A 19,714-nucleotide genomic window follows, 5' to 3' on the forward strand; every position below is an offset into this window, starting at 1 on the left:
GGAATAAAAAGGTAGAGAAACTTTCTTTATAACAGTACCTTCTTCGATGGGAGGGACTTAATACATTGACCACTGTCTCTTTGGATTTTCAGGGTAGCATAAAAAATGAACAAATGAAAAAGAGAGAACCGGAGGGGAGCCACATAAACCGGCTGCTACCCTCCTCTTATATAAATTAAGATTATCATATATGAATAAATGAACCATAAACTTATAAAATATCCATAACAATAGCCATAAGCCCGATCAATCACCCACCAAAACCATGAAAGATGAGACCAAAAGTATATTTTTTTTGGTAGGTAGCAGAAGCATAAGAGCAATATACAAAAACGATCATCCATGGCCGCCTCGGTTTAAAGAAACCAACAGCTCTTTTTCTTGAACAGATGATCAGCTCAAGCTTTCTACTTTTCCTCTTTTCTTGGACTCAAATCGATCATGGAAATGGTGAGCGCATTGGAGTCAGCCGACGGTGAAGAACACACCGTTACTCTGCTTCTTAGACAGGTCCTTGTCTGAAGACGAGACAGACTTGATTGCGTCTTCATCTTCTTCATCCTCCAATTCCTCATCCTGATATATCTCCTCTGAACGGCACTCACTACTGCAGAACGCTTTGTATCCTCTGGAAACCAAAACCAGGACATTGTTATATAACAAGACAGTTTCAATTGATTGCTATTTGTATCCTCTGGAAACCATATGACTTAAGCTATGCACTCTAAATAACTAGGTACTGTAAAGAACCTAGCTTTCCATTTCTAAATACAAGTGCAACGAGAATAAAAGGAGAAACTCTAAGATTCATTAGAGTTGAAACAGAAGAAGAGAGTACCTGTACATGTATATCTCTTTCCCCAAACCCAACTTCTTGTTACAGCCGTAGCAGAAGCTCAAGAAGTCACTGGGAGGTAACAAATCAAAAGGTGTTGTCAAGTCGGGAGGAGCAATTGCAAAAATGCTCTCTTTCTTGTTTCTGCAACAATCGTTCTTCAACTCATTGTGCTCTACGGACTCCTGAACCTGATCCCCGTAAAAATGGGTGGTTTTGGGGTTAGGACCATGTTGAATTACACAAGTGTAGTCCTCTGAGATCTCAATGTCACTTTCAGTACGCCCATTAAGTGATCCTGGGGCTTCCTCTATCACCTGACAAGCATTGTTGTCCACACTGGAGTTCCCAGCAGCATCGACCGAGCCAGATGTCCGAAGCTCAACCACATCAATCAAATCATGTCCAATCTCAAAAACAACATTGGGCATATCATTCTTGGGCATCAAAGCTTTGGCAAAGGGTTGAGAGAGAAGATGAGGATTATGGTTTCCACTTCTCATCAAAGACCCAAAGATTATGTTTTTACTATCAACTGATGGTAAAACAATCCTTGATGAGTCAGTGTGATGATGGTCATCATCAAGAGAATGCAGAATGCTCAAGCCTACTTTACCAGAATCCCAGCTCTTTTGTTTCCCTTTCCAGATTGATCTAGAAGAAGAACCACCAAAAGGATTCCCGAAACTGGAGAACAATCTGAAATCCAAAGGAGAAGTTGGGCTCCAAGCAGATTCATAATCAGATGGACACTTGCCTTCAAAGACACCAGAGATGAGTTTGTGGCTCTTAATCCCTGACAACACCGGTTTTGTTGAATAGTAATCGAAAGCAGTGGCCATTTGATAGTTTGAATGCTGAGACATGAGATTGATCTGTAACCTCAAAAACCAAAAACAAAATACAATTGTTAAGCTTAAAGCAATGATCAAAGGTCCATGGGATTGAACAAAAAGAAAAAAAAAGCAAACTTTGATATTTCAATAAGCTAAAGCAACAATCTTTGGAACCCAAATGCAAAAGGGAAAGATCAAAGAACTCGTTGATACAAGGATCATCATCACAGATTACTTATAAATCGATTAGGAGCTGAAATCTATGAACTTTCAAAGGATTCAAAAGTAGAAGAAATTGAAAGAGACCTGGGTTTCTCAGGGACTTGTTCTTCCTTCAGAGATGAAGTTGAAGAAGACTTGAGAAGATGGAAGATTGAAGAAGAAGCAAGAGAGAAATAAGACAATGAGAGAAGTCTTCGTCTATATCTGTGCAAGTCTTGTGAGGTACTCTTCTCTCTCTCTCTCTCTCTCTCTCTCTCTCTCTCTCTCTCTCTCTCTCTCTCTCTCTCTCCTCAAAATCAGCGTATATCAGTGAGCTTCTCAGTCTCTCTCTCTCTCTATCTATCGGATTCACGTTTTAAGTTCTCTCTGAAAATGTAAGTAGTGTAGGGTCTTTTTCTTTTTAGAGAAAAAACAAATTACCTTTCTTGACATATTTAATTTGCATTTAAAGGTTTAAACAAATAAATTAATTTAAAAAAAAAGATATTATAAATGGTAATAGATTTGGAAAAAAATGGCTGCAAGTGTGACAGAATAAAAATGATAGCTCTTCTCTGACGAAAATTCTTCACTCTTTCTTTAGTTTGGCAGATTTTTGGCTTTCTTTTTCTTTTCCTTTTTAAACTAAGTGTGTTGTTTATATGATTATTATAAATGATGAAAGATATTAATTTGTAAGTTTAATCAAATTTATTTACTCTTAATTTGGATTACTTGTTAATTAACTTTCTATAAAAAAACTTAGTTATTTAATTATATTTATAATAGTTTTTACCGAAAAAAATTAGTACGATTATTTCATAAATTAAATATTTTCTAAAAAGTACGATTGTTATAATTTGAAAGTAACCTTTTTAGTAATTGAAACTTGACGACAAAAATAAGTTAATATAGATTTAAAATATATTTCAATTTTTTGTAGATCAATAAAATAAAAATAGAAAATATTGTTGTAATCATTTATGATCGTTTTAACATTAAAAAAGATACACGATCGATTCATTAATCAGACATATTCAAATCGATCGCCATAATTATTTTTGTTACAATTTACAATGTTATCTTTAAATTATACAAACTCCACAACAAAAAGTAAGTCTAAACTAAAAGTACACGTGAAATTTATGTAGACATATGGAATAAAAACAAAAATAATATATTAATATGCATTGATCAAAAGTTAAATTAAACATATTTTGATTTTTTTACGCTTTGCATTTAATAAACTTTACTAATCATCTATTGGGAAAACAATATGTAGTTAACATTTGATTTTTTTTTTGCCACCATATTAACATTTGAATTTTGTATATTAAAACTTTATGGCTTAATTTTATTTTCCTTTTTAAATAGTGTATGTATTATTTACAACTACGAAACTTGATAAAATTTTGTAAAAAATCGTCTAAGATTTATGTCAGATATACATTATTTTAAATATGATACATGTCAAGACTTTGTCGACTCTTTAATATCAATAAGTTAAAAAAATTAAACTATTTTGTAAAAAAAAAAAAAAGAAGAATCCAGAGTATCATCATAATATTTGTATTAAAATGCAAATGTTATTGTGAAGAGTTTCATTACCTTATGTAAATAACTATTACCCTTCAAACTTAGTATTTTTCTTTTTGTGAAAATAACATTCTGCTTTTGCACTCTCACCCAATGCGTCACTTTTATTTTCTTTTCTGTTGAAGGACCCTATATGCGTCACTTTCATCTGTGTATATTATAAATTATATGATATAATAATATTAATCAGTCAAATTTCATAGACTGTTTGAAGATTTATAGCTTTTTGTTAGAACATATAAAAAAAAAAAAGAGGGTGTCACATGTAAACCATTTCTTAGAGTAAAAAGTGGAATAGAAAGAAAAATAATTAATTTATCATCTAGCATTTAATTTTAAAATACAAGTTCTTATAAAATTTATCAGTGGGAAAATGTGAGTTAACTTATCATCAAATACTCAGTTCTTGTTTTCTGTTTCTCCTGATGAGTAAATTGTTTTACTTGCTAAAACGTTGAATAGTGGTTAATTATGTTTCACGGATAGTGTATTTTATCTCTCTCTCTCTCAAGTCTCAAAGTCCCAGTTCTGTCGACATTATATAATTACTAAGGTGTCAGAATCTACAAGAAAGAAATAATGAAATTACAGTTGGTTTAAATACCAAATATAAAGAAAGGTTCCCTTACACTTACAGAGCAATTATATATTTTTTGTCCTTTTTCTTCCTGTGGTCTACTTTTGCTTTTACATTATGTCATAATACCATATATATATATATTTTTTTTTTTTTTTTTTTTTTTTGCTTTCTTTTTCTAACTTCCTGAGGCTGTCACGATAAAAATTACCCTATAAGAGTGTAAGGCTATATAAAAAATAATTCTATTCGACAAAGAAAAAAAGAAAGACATTTCTTGGCAACTCAAAATCTTTCTCACGTCACCATATCTGTATTTGGTATTTATCTTTTCTAGTTATATAAGTATGTTTTTGTTAAATACACTTTATTTTTTTGTATGAATGTCATCTAACAACCATAGTTTCGGCATGTTTTTTTCCCTGATCTTATATATTTCTTTTACGGTATTAACTTTAGAAAGCTAATTTACATGAATAAATTTTTATATTTCTCAGCAATATCAGTTTATATTCAATTTTTAAAAGGCAATCACCATATTTACGGTAGTTGCGCTAAAACAAATGTGAGTTGAAGAACTAGTGGGGTCTAATCCAATCCAGTAAATATCAAACTAGGTGTGGATCATGACCTTTTTTTATCTATATATGATCTACCCTACCAAAGTCACGCTATATATATATCAAACGTAATTGTATTGTTACTTTCACTTGGTAATTTCTATTAATGTCATATAAACAAATTAATAGAAATTAAAAAAAAAGTGAAAAAAAGTTGAAAAACTGTAACACGTTGACGGTCTGGTCTGCAAGGAAACGGGGTCACATTAAGCGGATGGGCTTAGAAGACCACCCTAAGACCAACTTTTTGAGTCAGTCATCCAGTTGACCGTCGAGATTTGTTGTCTGCGTGGAACTCACTCTATACGCCACGTGGACTCAAGTCACCATGACCTGTACCTACCTACCACAGTACTGAACCATACGTAACAAGTTAAAGGTTAACACATCTTTAGCCATCATTACTCCTCTTTTATTTTATTATACTTGTTTGTCGTTTTGCGCTGACTCAGATTTCTCCCTTCCGGCGACACGTGGTAACTTGAGTATCTCCACACGTGCGAGGGACTTGTCTTTAAAACGGTGCGTTTTTTTTTTTTTTTTTTTTTTTAAATTTGTTTATTATACATACGCCTTCCCCAAAAATTCCTTTTACAGTATTTTATTACAACACAAAATTAAAATAATACAGAGTATTTTATTTAAAAACTAAAGGCCAGGCGAGAATTTTGAGAAGGTTTGTGTGCATAATATATAATACTATTAGTGTGAAGGTATAACTTTCTCATATTTCGATCGTTTATGTAATTAAGGCTGATTAGTATTAGTAATTACGTCGTTCGAAAATATTGGAGGCAGGAGGAGAAGGAGAACGTCGTGGAGATTGTACGTTCATATCATCATATGATGTGTTGTCGGTGCTAACTGTTAACCTTTTTCACCACTAAAAAAAAAAAATTATATACTCCCATAAACCTTCTTTTTTCCTTTCATATTATTACTTTCTCCATTATATCATATGCTAATAGTTTTATTAAGAGAAGCTGACACTAATTCTGTTTGAAATTATATTCGATCACTTCAAATATCATAATTGAATTATATTACCAAAATAGGCTCCCGAGTAAGATGTTTAATAAACATGTCCAAGATAAATTATTGACATTAGCATAGCACTTTACAATACACTATTTATCTAATTTCTGAGACAGTATATAGACATACGCCGTAATAATAGTACTAATAAAATTGCAAAAAAAAAAAAAAAAAAAAATTAGAAAGGAAAAACGAATCAGTGAAGTGAAGTAACATTATTAAAGGTTTTCAAAGAACTTTGGTTTTATATATTTTGGCGAGCCCCACTAAGGGAGCTACTAAGGCCCACATTCAAGTGGATGGAAGGAAGAAGTCGAAAACTCTTTTTTCCAGATGACAAGAGGAGAGTGACATAAGTGGTGAAAGCCAAACAACTAGGCTATAAAAGGATGCCTTGTCATAAAGAACTTGTTTTAAAACCAAACCCCTACCAGTCACGAAGAAAACGCATTTTTACAAGTCACATTAACTCTCTTCAACCTTACCTGACCAACACAAAAGTTTAGTAGATCAAAGAAAATGACCCTTGAAAAAATATTTAACTACAAAAGGGTCGTCCCATTGAGACTAGAAGCCGCATCAGTATATGTTCTTCTTCCTAAACCTAAACACAAGCAAGAAGAAATAGCTCAATTGGAAACAACGAATCTGAAAATTTTGATTTGAATAACATCAAAAAACTTTGTTTTTGTATATAAAGAAACCAGGTGTTTACCGAGTCAAGATTGGTGGATTCAATGCCATGAAATTTGTTAGTACAATAGCAAAATTCTTTAGTCACCGTCTTTTAAGGCCAAAAGAGAGCTTGTGTTCTTCCTTCTAATCTACATTTGATGATGTTTCTGTCTGATGCAAAGAAAGGGTAACTGATAATTTGTTTCTTTTACCTGATAGACATGTTCCTCAAGAGGAAAAAGAGTTATTACTTACACGAGAGAACGACAAGATGATTCTGAAACTAAGGAAGTTTAGGCTTGAAATTAATCCGCAGCGCCTTAATCTCCTCCAATTGCCGCTACAAGGGTTAAAAGATTCATTTGTTAATTTTAGAGGAGTTGAAGAACATACTGATAATTGTTAACGAGTAGAGAGCGACACTTTTAAACAGAATCTTAAATATTCAGTCAAATAGTGGTAGACTATGAAATCTAATACCTTAGATACGCTTTCAGACGCGTGCTCATGTCTAGCTTGGTGCAAGCACCATTCCATGGCCATGTCAAATTCAAGGTTGTTTGGCTGAGAACAATGTGATGTAGCCACGGCATCTCTCTGGAAAAACATATATAGACGAAAAAGCAAGAACATCGGTAAAGGAACTATGCACTTTTACTTGTGTGTTTCTATGCAAGGGGCAATGGAAATAATACCATCTCTCGTCGCGTTTGAGTTTTGTATAGCTTAATATGGCCGGAGAATGATGGCGGCTTCCCTGGTGGAGTAATCTTAGCAAAAGAAGCAACAAGGGGCCTGTTGAGCAAAAAAGGCACAGAACAGATTTCTCAGATGAAAGTATGCCAATAAACGGCACAAGACAGATTTCTGCAATTTATGATAGGAAGATTAGAGAAACAGCAGAATATGTGATGGAAGGTTTACCTCCCATTTGATAGCAACAAGCATCCCTCATCTAGTCTTCTAATCACCCTTTCTGCTACTTCTCTAGTCTTGAAAAGGACCAAAGCTCCACCTGTATATCAAACAATATGAGATGCCATAGTAAAGCTCCTCATTCCATATCTGGTATGTGAGAACCACAGATGATAAGCCCAGTGAGCAAAATGGTAGCTTACCAATATGAGGAATAGTGACTGATGTACGCTCTATCATCCTCGCTTCGCATTGCTCGTTCAAAGCAGAATAGACTATATCCTGAAATGCAATTCGTAAATATCTTAGTTAGCATACACATAGGAAAGAAGGGAGGTTTCCAAGAAGTAAATCAGGAAACAACTGCATTACATAAGGGTGCAAAATACATTTTAAAAGATTCCTAAATAAACTGATATACCTCCACTTCATCAGATGTAAAAGTAGGATCCAAGTTTTGAAGAAGTACCACAGTCCCTTTTTTTTCTGCTTCCCTCATACTTTCCTCCCAAGGCTGGGGCATGGTAAAGAAAATTAAAATGTCAGTCCAAAGGTGAACCCAAAAGGTAATTTCTGAAACGACGACATACAGAATCGGATAACCATCCAGACTAGCTAGAAGAGTCTGCAATGGCCAGCCAAAAATAACAGGTGTGGATATTCAATAAACAATTTGAGTGCAGCTGTCAAAGTAAACAACTGTCTTTCTAGAACATAGAAACGATCAAGAAGAAAATGTACTGTCTGATAAGTATATGAACGAGTCATTAAAAATTCACTATAAAAGACATAAACAGGTCACCCTACTAACATCACAAAGAACAAGTACGTCAAACACGAACAATGAAGGCAACCAAAACGAACATTTATAGAAACTGGCGTGCAAAAAGAAGGGAAAAATACTTACGAGATTCCGGAACCATTTAATTTTTTCCTGGGATCAATAAGAAGGAAACAAAAATCTGTCAGACGAACCTCAATGTTAACAAGCACCATACTATGATGAGAAAAATGACAGAACATCACTACAACACTACAACATACATAGTGAAGGACTGTACAACAAAACTGCTACTTTTAGAATTGAGTTCGTACAAACCCACATCCTTGCATCTAAAGATCTTATAACACGCTCTCACTAAAACCTCATTAAGCAGCCAGTTTAAAACCAATGTAAACCAAATCATATCGCAAGAATTGCATAGTAAATATAAACTTACAGCATCCGGCCTTCGGCTCACTTCAGTTACTTGATAATTTCTTTCATTATCAACCGCCAACAACTTATCCTCAGCACGTCCAAAGCTGGACTTCTTGGATAAAACTTTTTCAGTTACAATTTTTGTATTTTTTCCTTCAGATACTGACACTCCTAGATCTCGCTTCTTAACAAAGCTGGGCTTCTCGGGAGGGACTTCCTCCATAGTCGCTTTGTCTCTAGGTCTCTTAAAAGATGATGTATCCTTTTTACCATCAGAAGTAATGTGCTGCAAAATGGTTGTATTCCGCCTATCAGGAACTGTAACAGAACTATCTAGTTTCTGTTTCTTCAGAGGCCTGTCATCCAATCCATTCGGCTCTTCACTATATCTTTCTTCAGTGGGCAAAGATTTTTGTTTAGTCAACTGTCTTTTAACATCATTTACTTGAGCTTTCTTGGAAGTGGAATGAATTATCCTAGAACTAGAAGCTTCACAAGAGTTACGATATCTTTCTTCTGCAGGCATAGATTTTTGTCGACTTAACTGTTTTTTAACTTCACTTTCTTGAGCTTTACCATCACAATGGTTTCCCCTAAAGCCAGAATCCTTGTTAGACCTTTCTTCTGCAAGTGTAGATCTTGGTGTAGCCAGTTGATAGTGACCTTTTTCTTTTTCTTCTTTGCCACCTTTACTGCTTTCTTTACAGTCAGGCGACTCAAATGAGTTGTCTTCAATTTTCCTAACCGAATCACTAGCTAAAGGACCATTTGGCTTCAAACTATCTGTATTCCCATCTGCTTTAATTTTCCGCACAGCAGTTGTTTCTTTCTCACAACACGCTCTGTTAAAGAGAAATTTAACTGCAAGAATTAGAGTGAAAATGAGATATTACGTAAGTAAAGAATCAAGATGGCAATTGATCACATAGTAGAATGTCGAAGCTAGCAACTGAGATCAAACAAACTGTACCGTCAACTCCAGCAATTTTATCATCTATCGTATCCACAATTTTGCAGCTTCCAACATCAAATGCTCGGCGAAACACGAAGTCCGATGAGTTAATTTCTTCATCCGAGGGTTGTGGATTCCTTTTGTCCTTTGAGATGCATAGAACAGAGCATTTTCCACCGATTGCTTCCTAGTGGAAAAATGTTATATCAGTATTCAAGCAGGTGTGATTTACTAAGTAATACCTAGCACAGTAGCACTACGCACAATGGCACATAATTTAAAACGACCTTTTCAGAAAAAAGTGATGCAAAGGTAAATATATCGAGACCACTTGTAACAACGATAGAAACCAACAAAAGTAACTGCTACACATTTCAGTTGGGGAATCTTCAGAAGAGAGCGCGGCTATATGTTGGAGTGAGACCTATGTCAGGGTTATAAAAGACGACAAAAAAGCTACTTGGAACACATGTTTTGGTGAACAGAGAACATGTTATCCTACTGTATAGAATACAAATTTCAATAAAAAAAAGGGGAGAACCAGTAAAACTCTGTCTGCAACATGATATGAGATGTATATCAATAAAAAAAATGCCAAACCATGCACAACAAGTCATATGGACATATGGAGAATGAAAATTCAACATAGTATGCAAAAGAAAAATCAGTTACCAATTCGTTGATATTAGCAAGGCCGCGACCTTCACCCGATGCCAAAAACAGTTCATTTGCAAGAACTTCTGGGACTCCTTCAAGATACGGCAAAATCTCAGAAGGTTTAAAGAACCAGAGAAGTTTGACTTTCCTTGGGATATGCTTATTAGCGTGTTCCCAAATCTTTATGATCTTGCCAACGAAAGGTTCAGTAGAGTCTGGTTCACTGGAGTTACCAACTAAAACACAGTCATAAAGATGGTATTCATCCCCGTCATAAGTGAATGATTCATAGAACTTGACATCTTTATTTCTCCCGCCAACACTCTTCTTTTTACCCCACTTAAACTCTAAGCCTTCAGATCCTATTGATTCTTCCATTCTCTGTGCAGAGCAAGAAATCACCATGAACTTATTAAATGCTACTAACACCAAAAGACACAGAAAAGGAAAACACAATCATAAGATGATGGATCAAATCAAATCAAATCAGTCCCATGATTCAGGTCTCGATCAATGATCTACCATATATCCCAATCAATCAAACCCTAAAAACACTCCTATCAGATCCACTGGTAAAAAGAAGGCAAACACATTCATCTTTCAGTTGAAATCATCCCTCAACAGCAACAAGTAAAATAGTAGATAATCGAGTTCAAGTCAGCAAAAAAGGCGATTCAAAAAAAAAAAAAAAAAAAAAAAAAAGAAAGCGAAAATTGCATTCGATACAATGTAGGCTGAGATAAGCTTTCGTGTTCATACCTTCACTGAAGAGGTAGAGATGAGTTTACTACAGCTTTCCGAAGCCACACCACCAGAACAAGAAGAAAGAAAGAAAAAAAATCGAACCGGGAGAAACCAACGGTTGAAATCAGAAGCAACGCGAGTTCGATTAGGTCAAGATGAAGAGAAATTGACGAAGCCCAGGTTTTTTTTTTATCATCGCAGAGGGAGAAAGAAAAAAAGAAAACCCTAAATCCTCGTTTCACGGGTTACTACTACAGTCTCCTCCCTCGCTTTAATCTGTCGCTCAAGTTCATCATCATAACACAATTCAAAATCGAAATCTCTCAATTCAATTTTTGGTCGGAGATTGTTTGCAGTTTTCCAGAGAAAACGGTAAATTTTAGTTCATCAAAGCGTTCTCTTCTCTCCCATTCCCCTTTTTTTTTTTAGTCTGGGATTTTTCTATCTGTTTACTCCCTTTTTAAATGATTTGTAAATATTTTGTACTTTTTTTTTTTTTTTTGGTCGTCACATTTTGTAGTTTGTACTGTATTAAAAACAAAAACATCATAGGTTTTTAAAAATACCATTTAAATTGAAGGTATAATATCCAAATAATTAATTTCCATTTTTGAGATAAATACCAAATCTGGAAGATACGGGTATGATCATGCTAAACGTTATTATATATTTTGGTTTATAAATAAACCGAAAACAAAGATTATGGGAATTTTAATCATATCTTCAACATACTTAAAGTCATAATTTTGTTTAGAATCATATCGTTCGCTAATACACTTTCTGATATGAATGCTGGAGAGCGGAGATCATCTATCTATCTATTCTATTGTTTTAAGATGACTTTACTATTCAAAATCATGTAGAAGAGTCGATGTTCTAATGTTTGCTATACTGTCCCATGAATGAAAAAGATGGTGTTTTTAACAAAGCCATCGACAAGCGTCATGATATTTATAATTTATAAACCATTTGCTAACAAAACATATTTTTTTATAATAATTTAAATATAATAGTTTCATCTTTTTCATTGATAGTTTCATTAATAGCAACACAACTTTTTCCATGCAAAACAAATGAAACAGTCTTTTTAACCTTCAAGTGTTTCTTCACGTTGTACGGACAATAAATCAACAGATAGTGATTCTTTTTAAAGACTTACCTAGGCTACCATGAGTCCTCATCTTTCACGAGTCAAAATCTTTTTCTAAAATTTACAATTCTCATCTACATGCAGCTCTAAGAGTTTCTTATGGGATTGTTGCATTCACCAATGCATATCATCAGATCACAGTTTCTAATTGTTCAATGTATTTTGTTTTTCCGGAACACCACCGTTTTTTAAATCTTTTGGCAAGAAGGTCAATGTCAACAAGTTAAGATATGCTTTTCACCTTTTAGAAAGGGATACAGAATATTAGTATTATGTCTTCATTATAAGAGTTGGGGTTAAAGGGCTTTTGGGCTGTTACATGGGCTGCGTCGTCTATTGTGTAAACTAAAGCGGCGTCGTTTTGTTTACTCTTTACCAAAAAATTAAATGCGGTGAGCGTGGATCGAACACGCGACCTTCAGATCTTCAGTCTGACGCTCTCCCAACTGAGCTATCCCCGCAAGTTGTTTAATTGTCATATCTTATCTATATTAACCGGATATTTATAGATAATTTTGTTGATTTGTAATATGATTTAGGTGGAGGGGCCGATGAATTGTACCACGAATACAATAACAAAATCTCAGCGTTGAATTAATCAAAACACTGCTCACGTAATTGGTACACTAACTGTTTTCTTGTTGTTTTACACTAACTGTTATATAAGTTTTCTTCCTACAAAAGATAAAATAAATTGGAGAAGTGTGGGTTGGGTTTCTTAGTGTTTGAGCCAGTAGTTTCTTAGCTGAGCCATATGCAACAATATCTCGTCCCGACCTTGATTCGTTACACTGCTGGTCATAATCCATGGTGGTGTTGTCTCAAAGAACCCTTGGATCAAGTCTTGGAACTCCTTTATGTTCTCCTCCGGTCTCTTCCCTCCGTTCTTCTTCTTCTTCCTCTTGTCGCATTTCGTGAATATCATAGTCATTGGAACCTGAGATACGACGGAGATATGACATAATTAGTAAAGTTCTTGATCATGATGTCCAATTAATCGATTAAAGTGGGGTGCTAAGGTTTAGGTCCTTTTATACCTGGTTTTGACCAAGCCAGCTTGCGTAATCGAGATCAATTTGCTTTACAGGTATGCTGGCATCAACTAGCAAAAACACTGAGACCAGTGTTGAACGGTTTAGGAAATAGTCTTTGGTGAATTTGTTCCAGTCTTGTTTGAGTTCATGCGGTGCTGATGCATACCTGGATACATAAAATGTATAACTTTCAGTTTTCTATACTGAAATACTCCAAAATTCATTGGGGGCAGAAACTGTAATTGTATCCGACAAAATAAATAGAAATAGAATAGACAGAGACTGGCCAGAGCAGTTTTAAGGGGGTATGCCATGAAAAAACAAAATAATATCACTTAAACTTACCCGTAGCCAGGCAAATCTACCAAGTACCACTTGTCGTTGATCCGGAAATGATTAATGCATTGCGTCTTTCCTACATGTAGAATAGATTACCATAAATTATAACCAACCTACATGTAGCATAAGTACAAGCACGACATGGATGCCTATCAGTTTCCACTTATACGATCACGTCTATCAACCTTTCTAAGCAGTTCACTGTGGACGGAGTACTTGTGAATGAGAGATGTTTTATAAAATTTCCAGATTATGGAATATCCAATAGTCTCAACAATGAACCAGCTAAGAATCCAGATTTTTCAGTTACCATCCACATTTTTTTTTTCCCTTTACTCAATGAGTTAATGTGCATAAGCAAATCAGATTTTACGGTTCTTCCCCTGATCCCAGTTTCATCTACTCTAGTACAATAACTTGATAAGCATTATCAAATCTAACAGATCATAAGAACAAGCCGAAATCTCCACACTATATAGAACCAAAACCCATTTTCGTGAAATTACCATAGCATGGTCGAGCAAAAACACATTACTCAACGATGCCATCCTGTGATGCCATATATTGGATCATATCCTCGTCAACAATATCCCATCTTCACGAGTACTAGGAACCAACAAATGCCGATGCTACAAAGCAAATCTGTTCAATCTAACCAAGTGAGGTCGTCTCTTGGTTCTGTCCTATTGAATATTGATTGACACTAACGACTCATTAATTCCCACTCGATGCCTCACTTGACCACTACAGAATTCAAATGCTAGCTGTTGGCTCCAGGATTAGAGTGGACTAGTCTAAGAGTCCCGGTTATAAGGGAATCACTTCAATCAATCAACTAACCTAAGCTTCCAACAAAAAAAACAAAACTTAATTCTCCTTAATGCTTTACCAATATTTCAATTCCTTAATCTCCTCCTCATGAACACTAACAACTAACTTGATCACTGTGTCTCCAAGATGTGATTCCTTAGCAAATAAAAAAACTAAGCTTACCAGGTTTCTTAGAAGTCAAGGCAAGGCGTTTCCTCCTCACCAACGAATTGAGAAGCGACGATTTCCCAACATTGGATCTCCCGACAAGCGCAAACTCCGGCAACCCATCGGCCGGACAATCCTCCGTCTTGACACTACTCTTCACATAATCAGCCTGAACCACCTGTGCGTCCCTGGCGTACTTGCTCAGCACTATATTCGAACCCTTCAGTATCCTCGCCGTAAGACTCGCCGGGTCGTCGCCGGATACATCCGTCTCAGGCGGAATAAAAAGCTTGTCGAGCGAAATCTCGACAGGAGCATCATCTAGATCGGATGAATCCGAGACAGGAAGTGGTATGGGTTCAACAGTGGCGAGATTCGATTTAGACGCGAATGAGAAAAGGGTCCGAGCTACTGTAACCGGAGGCTTAGGGTTCAGGAAATTGAAATGCGAAGAAGAGAGCGAGAATGAGGGTCTCGCGAGGATTGAGAGATGAAATCTTGGAAGCTGCGCTAAAATCATATCTGATTCTTCACTGTGATATATCAGTATACTCGTATGTGCTGTTTTGTTTCTCTTTAAATTCTGTGAGCAGCCATGGATGTAGGATTAAGCTTTACGGATGCTGGTGGAGTGAAGAGTAGTATCCGGAGGAGGCCAAGGTTTGTGAAAATATCCGTGGCAAAACGCATCGTTTTGGTGGTAATATAGATGAACGAGAACTTTCCTTATTTACAATTCGCCCGCTTTATTTCAACGATTGTAGCAATTCGCCCGCTCTCTTTGTTTCTTGATTAAAAACACTAGAGACAATAAAAAAAAAAAGGGTAAATTAGAAAGAAAACAAAAAGTAAGAGGAGTATATAGCAAAATTGGGTCGTTAGCATCACCTCTTCAAGCACGGGAAGAGAGACTCAAACCAGTGAACCAAAATCTCTCTCAATTATAGCAGCGCGTGCTTCTGATCTCGGTGGGATCCTCTTCGATCGGCGACATCTCGTGGTTTATGCTCCGGTGGATCTCACCGCGTCAAAAAAAAAATAATTTTATCTGAACCGCAATCCTATTAGCCATGGCTCCTCCGGCCGCTTCGCAGCGTTATCCGTCACCGTCCCAACCTTCAGGGTAACTATCTATCTCGATTAATAGTGCTGATTGCTGAATAATTTCATCTTGTTCCGCTACATTCTTAAGATAAAAAAGCATCGATCAGTCTTTATAATTCGATCATCTCTTTTCATGGCGTGGTCGGTAAGCTCCTTAGTTCTCAAAATTATTCGATCTATAGTGTTCCTATACTAAATACAGAAATTTAGAAGCTTCATTGTTACGGATCTAGATTTAAGATGTCTCATGAGCTAATTGATGTCAAAGATAGCTACAATGTGGAATCAGACGCGGCCATTAGTTTAAATTCTCTGCCTTTAGATTATTATCACTTCGTATGTGCGATGATCTGATCTCTCTTTACTCATGGATGCGTGAACTGAAGCTAGAAATTGTTATTTATCAGGAAAAGTGAAGTGTCAGATCTGAAAACCCAACTCCGGCAGCTAGCTGGAAGTAGAGCTCCAGGAGTTGATGATTCCAAACGTGACCTCTACAAGAAAGTAATATCGTACATGACTATTGGCATCGACGTCTCATCTGTATTTGGAGAAATGGTTATGTGTTCAGCAACATCAGACATTGTCCTGAAGAAGATGTGTTATCTTTATGTTGGAAACTATGCAAAGGGTAATCCTGATCTTTCCCTTTTGACGATCAATTTTCTCCAAAGGGATTGCAAAGATGAGGACCCTATGATCCGTGGGCTTGCTCTGAGGAGCTTGTGTTCCTTACGAGTGCCAAACCTTGTCGAGTATCTTGTTGGTCCGTTGGGAAGCGGGCTCAAGGACAATAACAGCTATGTGAGAACCATCGCTGTTACTGGAGTACTAAAGCTTTATCACATCTCACCCTCAACATGCATTGATGCCGATTTTTCTCCAACACTGAAAAGTTTGATGCTTCATGATTCAGATGCTCAGGTTAATTTTGTTTGGTTGAATGCAGTTGGACATAGACTCTCGCTAGCAAATCAAATGTATTTTTATGATTTGTACTCTTATGATATAAAATATGCTGTCAGGTAGTTGCCAACTGCCTGTCTGCACTTCAAGAAATTTGGAGTTTAGAAGCAAGCCACTCTGAGGAAGCATGCCGGGAGAAGGAATCCTTGCTTAGCAAGCCAGTTATATATTATTTCTTGAATCGGTATGTCCTTATTCTCCTCCTTCCATTGTTTATCAGTGTACCTTGTTGTTGTAGTGGTATCTAAGAAGATAAAGCAAATTTTACCATTTTGGTGTTTCTTTGCAGGATCAAGGATTTTAATGAATGGGCACAATGTCTTATACTTGAGTTGGCAGTAAAATATGTGCCATCAGATAGTAATGATATTTTTGACATTATGAATCTGTTGGAAGACAGACTTCAGCATGCCAATGGAGCTGTTGTCTTGGCAACAGTCAAAGTGTTTTTACAATTAACGCTCTCCATGACTGATGTTCATCAACAGGTTCAAAGTCCATCTCTTTTATCCTTAACCATGGGAAATTATTCTTGATGAAATTATTTATCTGCGAAATTTCATGATAATAATTTTGTAAACTAGTTTCTACATTTTCCAAATAATGAAGCATTATATTACTTTTGGTATCATAGTCTGGAAGCTTGAAATATCAGATCTTAACAAACATAGTCATCACTGATTTGTTATCGTTTAAGATGATCACTGGCTAACTAATGCCAAATGATCTTGTATAGGTATATGAGCGTATTAAATCCCCACTTCTAACTCTCGTCAGTTCTGGAAGTCCAGAGCAATCTTATGCAATCTTGAGCCACCTTCATCTTTTGGTTGTTCGTGCGCCATTCATCTTTGCCGCAGACTATAAGCATTTCTACTGCCAGTACAATGAACCGTCATATGTCAAAAAGTTGAAGCTTGAGATGTTGACTGCTGTTGCAAATGAGAGCAACACTTACGAAATTGGTAATGATTTCAAACTTATGTCAATATGGAATCTGGAGCGAGAAACCCTCTCTTTCTGACTCTTTGATTCAACTAACTCGTAATTTTTCCTATTCAGTGACGGAACTGTGTGAGTATGCTGCAAATGTTGATATTGCTATTGCGAGGGAGTCAATTCGGGCAGTTGGGAAGATTGCTTTGCAACAGTATGATGTAAATGCGATTGTTGATAGACTTCTTCAGTTTCTGGAGATGGAAAAGGACTATGTGACTGCTGAAACTTTGGTAAAGTATCATATGAACTATTCAGGGAGATGATTGGCCATCACATTGGTACTTATATTGTTTACATTTTCATAACGAATCCACTTTTCTCGTTCCTCCTCTAGGTTCTTGTGAAGGACCTTCTAAGGAAGTATCCACAATGGAGCCATGATTGCATTTCTGTTGTTGGGAGTATTAGCAGCAAAAATATCCAGGAACCGAAAGGCAAGGCGGCTCTTATATGGATGTTGGGTGAATATGCTCAGGACATGAGCGATGCCCCTTATATTTTGGAGAATCTGATAGAAAATTGGGAGGAAGAACATTCGGCTGAGGTATTTAGGCTCTACTTTTCTGTTTTTCCTTGGTACTGAAATTATGTATGCGTGAGAATGCGGCCATGCTCATTCGTCTATGTTCCCAATTTTGTGCCATTGGGCAGGTTCGGTTGCATCTCTTAACTGCAGCTATGAAATGCTTTTTCAAGAGGGCGCCTGAGACTCAGAAAGCCCTAGGAATAGCTCTAGCTGCAGGCGTTGCTGATTTTCACCAGGTATCGTTCAGTCTACTCTTCCAAATTTCTCTTGTTTTGAAACCACTGGCCCATTAGATCACTTATCAACATTTACTGTTGGTGTAGGATGTTCATGACCGAGCCTTGTTCTACTATCGGGTTCTGCAATACGATGTACACGTTGCAGAACGTGTTGTGAGTCCTCCAAAACAGGCGGTTTCGGTCTTTGCTGACACTCAAAGCAGTGAAATCAAAGACCGTATATTTGACGAGTTTAACAGCCTTTCTGTGATCTACCAGAAGGTATATTTCCTGACTTTACTGCCAAAACCAATGTAGTAGTATGCAACTATTATTCAGAGGTGTTCTTTATCTGCTTTGATCGTAAACTCAAAAATTCTCGCAGCCATCTTACATGTTCACGGATAAGGAACACCGAGGACCCTTTGAGTTTTCAGACGAACTTGGAAATATTTCCATCACACCTGAAGCCTCCAGCGACATTGTTCCAGCTCAACAATATGAGGCAAATGACAAGGATCTGCTTCTAGGTATTGACGAGAAGGATGACAATAAAGGACTTTCCAGTAACAACGGTTCCGCTTACTCGGCTCCTTCATTAGAAAACTCCTCTAATATAACCTCACAAATGCAAGAGCTTGCAATCTCCGGCCCTGCCACATCCGCAACTACACCACAATCAAGCTTTGGTTTTGATGATCTCCTAGGTTTGGGTTTATCAACAGCTCCTGCTCCAACACCAACACCACCTCTTTTGAAACTTAACCCAAGAGCTGCTCTAGATCCAGGCGCCTTCCAACAAAAATGGCGCCAATTGCCATTATCATTAACACAGGTTTTTCCCACAACTTTTACCTTGCGGTGCTACATTTTTAGGTTCCAACTACATTCTAGCCTTATGAACGACGACAGTTTAACTGGCTTTTCTTCCTCTTTTGTCAAGATGCTTAACTTAGCATGAGCGTTTTTAACATTGGTTCATGAACATATTGCCTGCATTTCTTACACTGTTAGGTGCATATGTTCATAAAACTCTCAGGGATTTTGACTGCTGAGAGATTTTAACTTTCTTAAATTGGTGTGCAGGAGTGTTCTGTGAATCCCCAGGGAATCGCGGCCTTAACAGTTCCACAATCACTTATCAGACACATGCAGAGTCATTCCATTCACTGTATCGCATCAGGCGGTCAATCTCCAAACTTCAAATTCTTCTTCTTTGCCCAAAAGGAATCAGAACCATCGAACTATCTTGCTGAGTGTATCATAAACACTTCATCCGCCAAAGCTCAGATAAAAGTGAAAGCAGACGAGCAGAGTACGTCTCAGGCATTCACAACCGTATTTGAAACAGCCTTGTCAAAGTTTGGCATGCCTTGAGGAAGGGATTCAATAAAATTAAATCTCTATGTATCAATAGAATTCTCTGGATGGATCTCTACACTTGTTGAAAAATGCGATGAATACTTTTTGAGTTTTGTAGTCTCTCACCTTTTGATTTCCCCTAGTTCTTTGTGTTATAAAGATACTTTTTTTTTAGTTGTTCCGGAGAGGTACTT

At 36.5% G+C, this 19,714-nt stretch overlaps 4 protein-coding genes and 1 non-coding gene across 7 annotated transcripts; 1 reads left to right on the forward strand and 4 right to left on the reverse strand.

Moving 5' to 3' along the window:
- Nucleotides 1-189: 189 nt before the first annotated feature.
- LOC147929200 (FCS-Like Zinc finger 10-like) lies at nucleotides 190-2,269 on the reverse strand. 2 transcript variants are annotated; one of them, XM_087480998.1, is made up of 3 exons: nucleotides 1,978-2,269; nucleotides 839-1,710; nucleotides 190-628 (listed from the first exon to the last, which is right to left on the reverse strand). In XM_087480998.1, exons 2-3 carry the CDS (start codon nucleotides 1,699-1,701, stop codon nucleotides 466-468), a joined length of 1,026 nt encoding a protein of 341 aa, XP_087337124.1. In that variant the 5' UTR covers nucleotides 1,702-1,710; nucleotides 1,978-2,269; the 3' UTR covers nucleotides 190-465. The 2 variants fall into 2 exon arrangements, with proteins under 2 accessions (XP_087337124.1, XP_087337125.1); XM_087480999.1 differs by having other exon boundaries at nucleotides 839-1,717.
- A 3,742-nt stretch (nucleotides 2,270-6,011) lies between these two features.
- LOC104737944 (protein ANTI-SILENCING 1) lies at nucleotides 6,012-11,394 on the reverse strand. Of its 2 annotated transcripts, none has more exons than XM_019234326.2 (13): nucleotides 10,860-11,394; nucleotides 10,116-10,481; nucleotides 9,462-9,630; nucleotides 8,511-9,352; nucleotides 8,198-8,224; nucleotides 7,712-7,804; nucleotides 7,494-7,572; nucleotides 7,300-7,390; nucleotides 7,071-7,170; nucleotides 6,856-6,972; nucleotides 6,631-6,715; nucleotides 6,416-6,542; nucleotides 6,012-6,304 (listed from the first exon to the last, which is right to left on the reverse strand). In XM_019234326.2, exons 2-11 carry the CDS (start codon nucleotides 10,476-10,478, stop codon nucleotides 6,659-6,661), a joined length of 1,938 nt encoding a protein of 645 aa, XP_019089871.2. In that variant the 5' UTR covers nucleotides 10,479-10,481; nucleotides 10,860-11,394; the 3' UTR covers nucleotides 6,012-6,304; nucleotides 6,416-6,542; nucleotides 6,631-6,658. The 2 variants fall into 2 exon arrangements, with proteins under 2 accessions (XP_019089871.2, XP_019089870.2); XM_019234325.2 differs by having other exon boundaries at nucleotides 6,416-6,546; nucleotides 10,860-11,392.
- A 988-nt stretch (nucleotides 11,395-12,382) lies between these two features.
- TRNAF-GAA (transfer RNA phenylalanine (anticodon GAA)) lies at nucleotides 12,383-12,455 on the reverse strand. The gene has a single exon. It is a non-coding gene; the product is annotated as a tRNA-Phe (tRNA).
- A 112-nt stretch (nucleotides 12,456-12,567) lies between these two features.
- LOC104735160 (GTP-binding protein At2g22870) lies at nucleotides 12,568-14,865 on the reverse strand. Its single transcript, XM_010454890.2, has 4 exons — nucleotides 14,361-14,865; nucleotides 13,374-13,443; nucleotides 13,032-13,194; nucleotides 12,568-12,931 (listed from the first exon to the last, which is right to left on the reverse strand). The coding sequence occupies exons 1-4, from the start codon at nucleotides 14,863-14,865 to the stop codon at nucleotides 12,713-12,715; spliced, it is 957 nt and encodes a 318-aa protein (XP_010453192.1). The 3' UTR covers nucleotides 12,568-12,712.
- A 145-nt stretch (nucleotides 14,866-15,010) lies between these two features.
- Nucleotides 15,011-19,694, forward strand: LOC104735161 (beta-adaptin-like protein A). Its single transcript, XM_010454891.3, has 11 exons — nucleotides 15,011-15,468; nucleotides 15,857-16,373; nucleotides 16,475-16,599; nucleotides 16,705-16,903; nucleotides 17,152-17,380; nucleotides 17,478-17,644; nucleotides 17,749-17,958; nucleotides 18,066-18,176; nucleotides 18,264-18,440; nucleotides 18,544-18,993; nucleotides 19,245-19,694. Exons 1-11 carry the CDS (start codon nucleotides 15,416-15,418, stop codon nucleotides 19,533-19,535), a joined length of 2,529 nt encoding a protein of 842 aa, XP_010453193.2. The 5' UTR covers nucleotides 15,011-15,415; the 3' UTR covers nucleotides 19,536-19,694.
- Nucleotides 19,695-19,714: the final 20 nt, after the last annotated feature.

The sequence above is a fragment of the Camelina sativa genome, chromosome 13, assembly GCF_030686135.1.
Source record: "Camelina sativa cultivar CO46 ecotype springtype chromosome 13, ASM3068613v1".
NCBI classification, from domain to species: domain Eukaryota; kingdom Viridiplantae; phylum Streptophyta; class Magnoliopsida; order Brassicales; family Brassicaceae; genus Camelina; species Camelina sativa.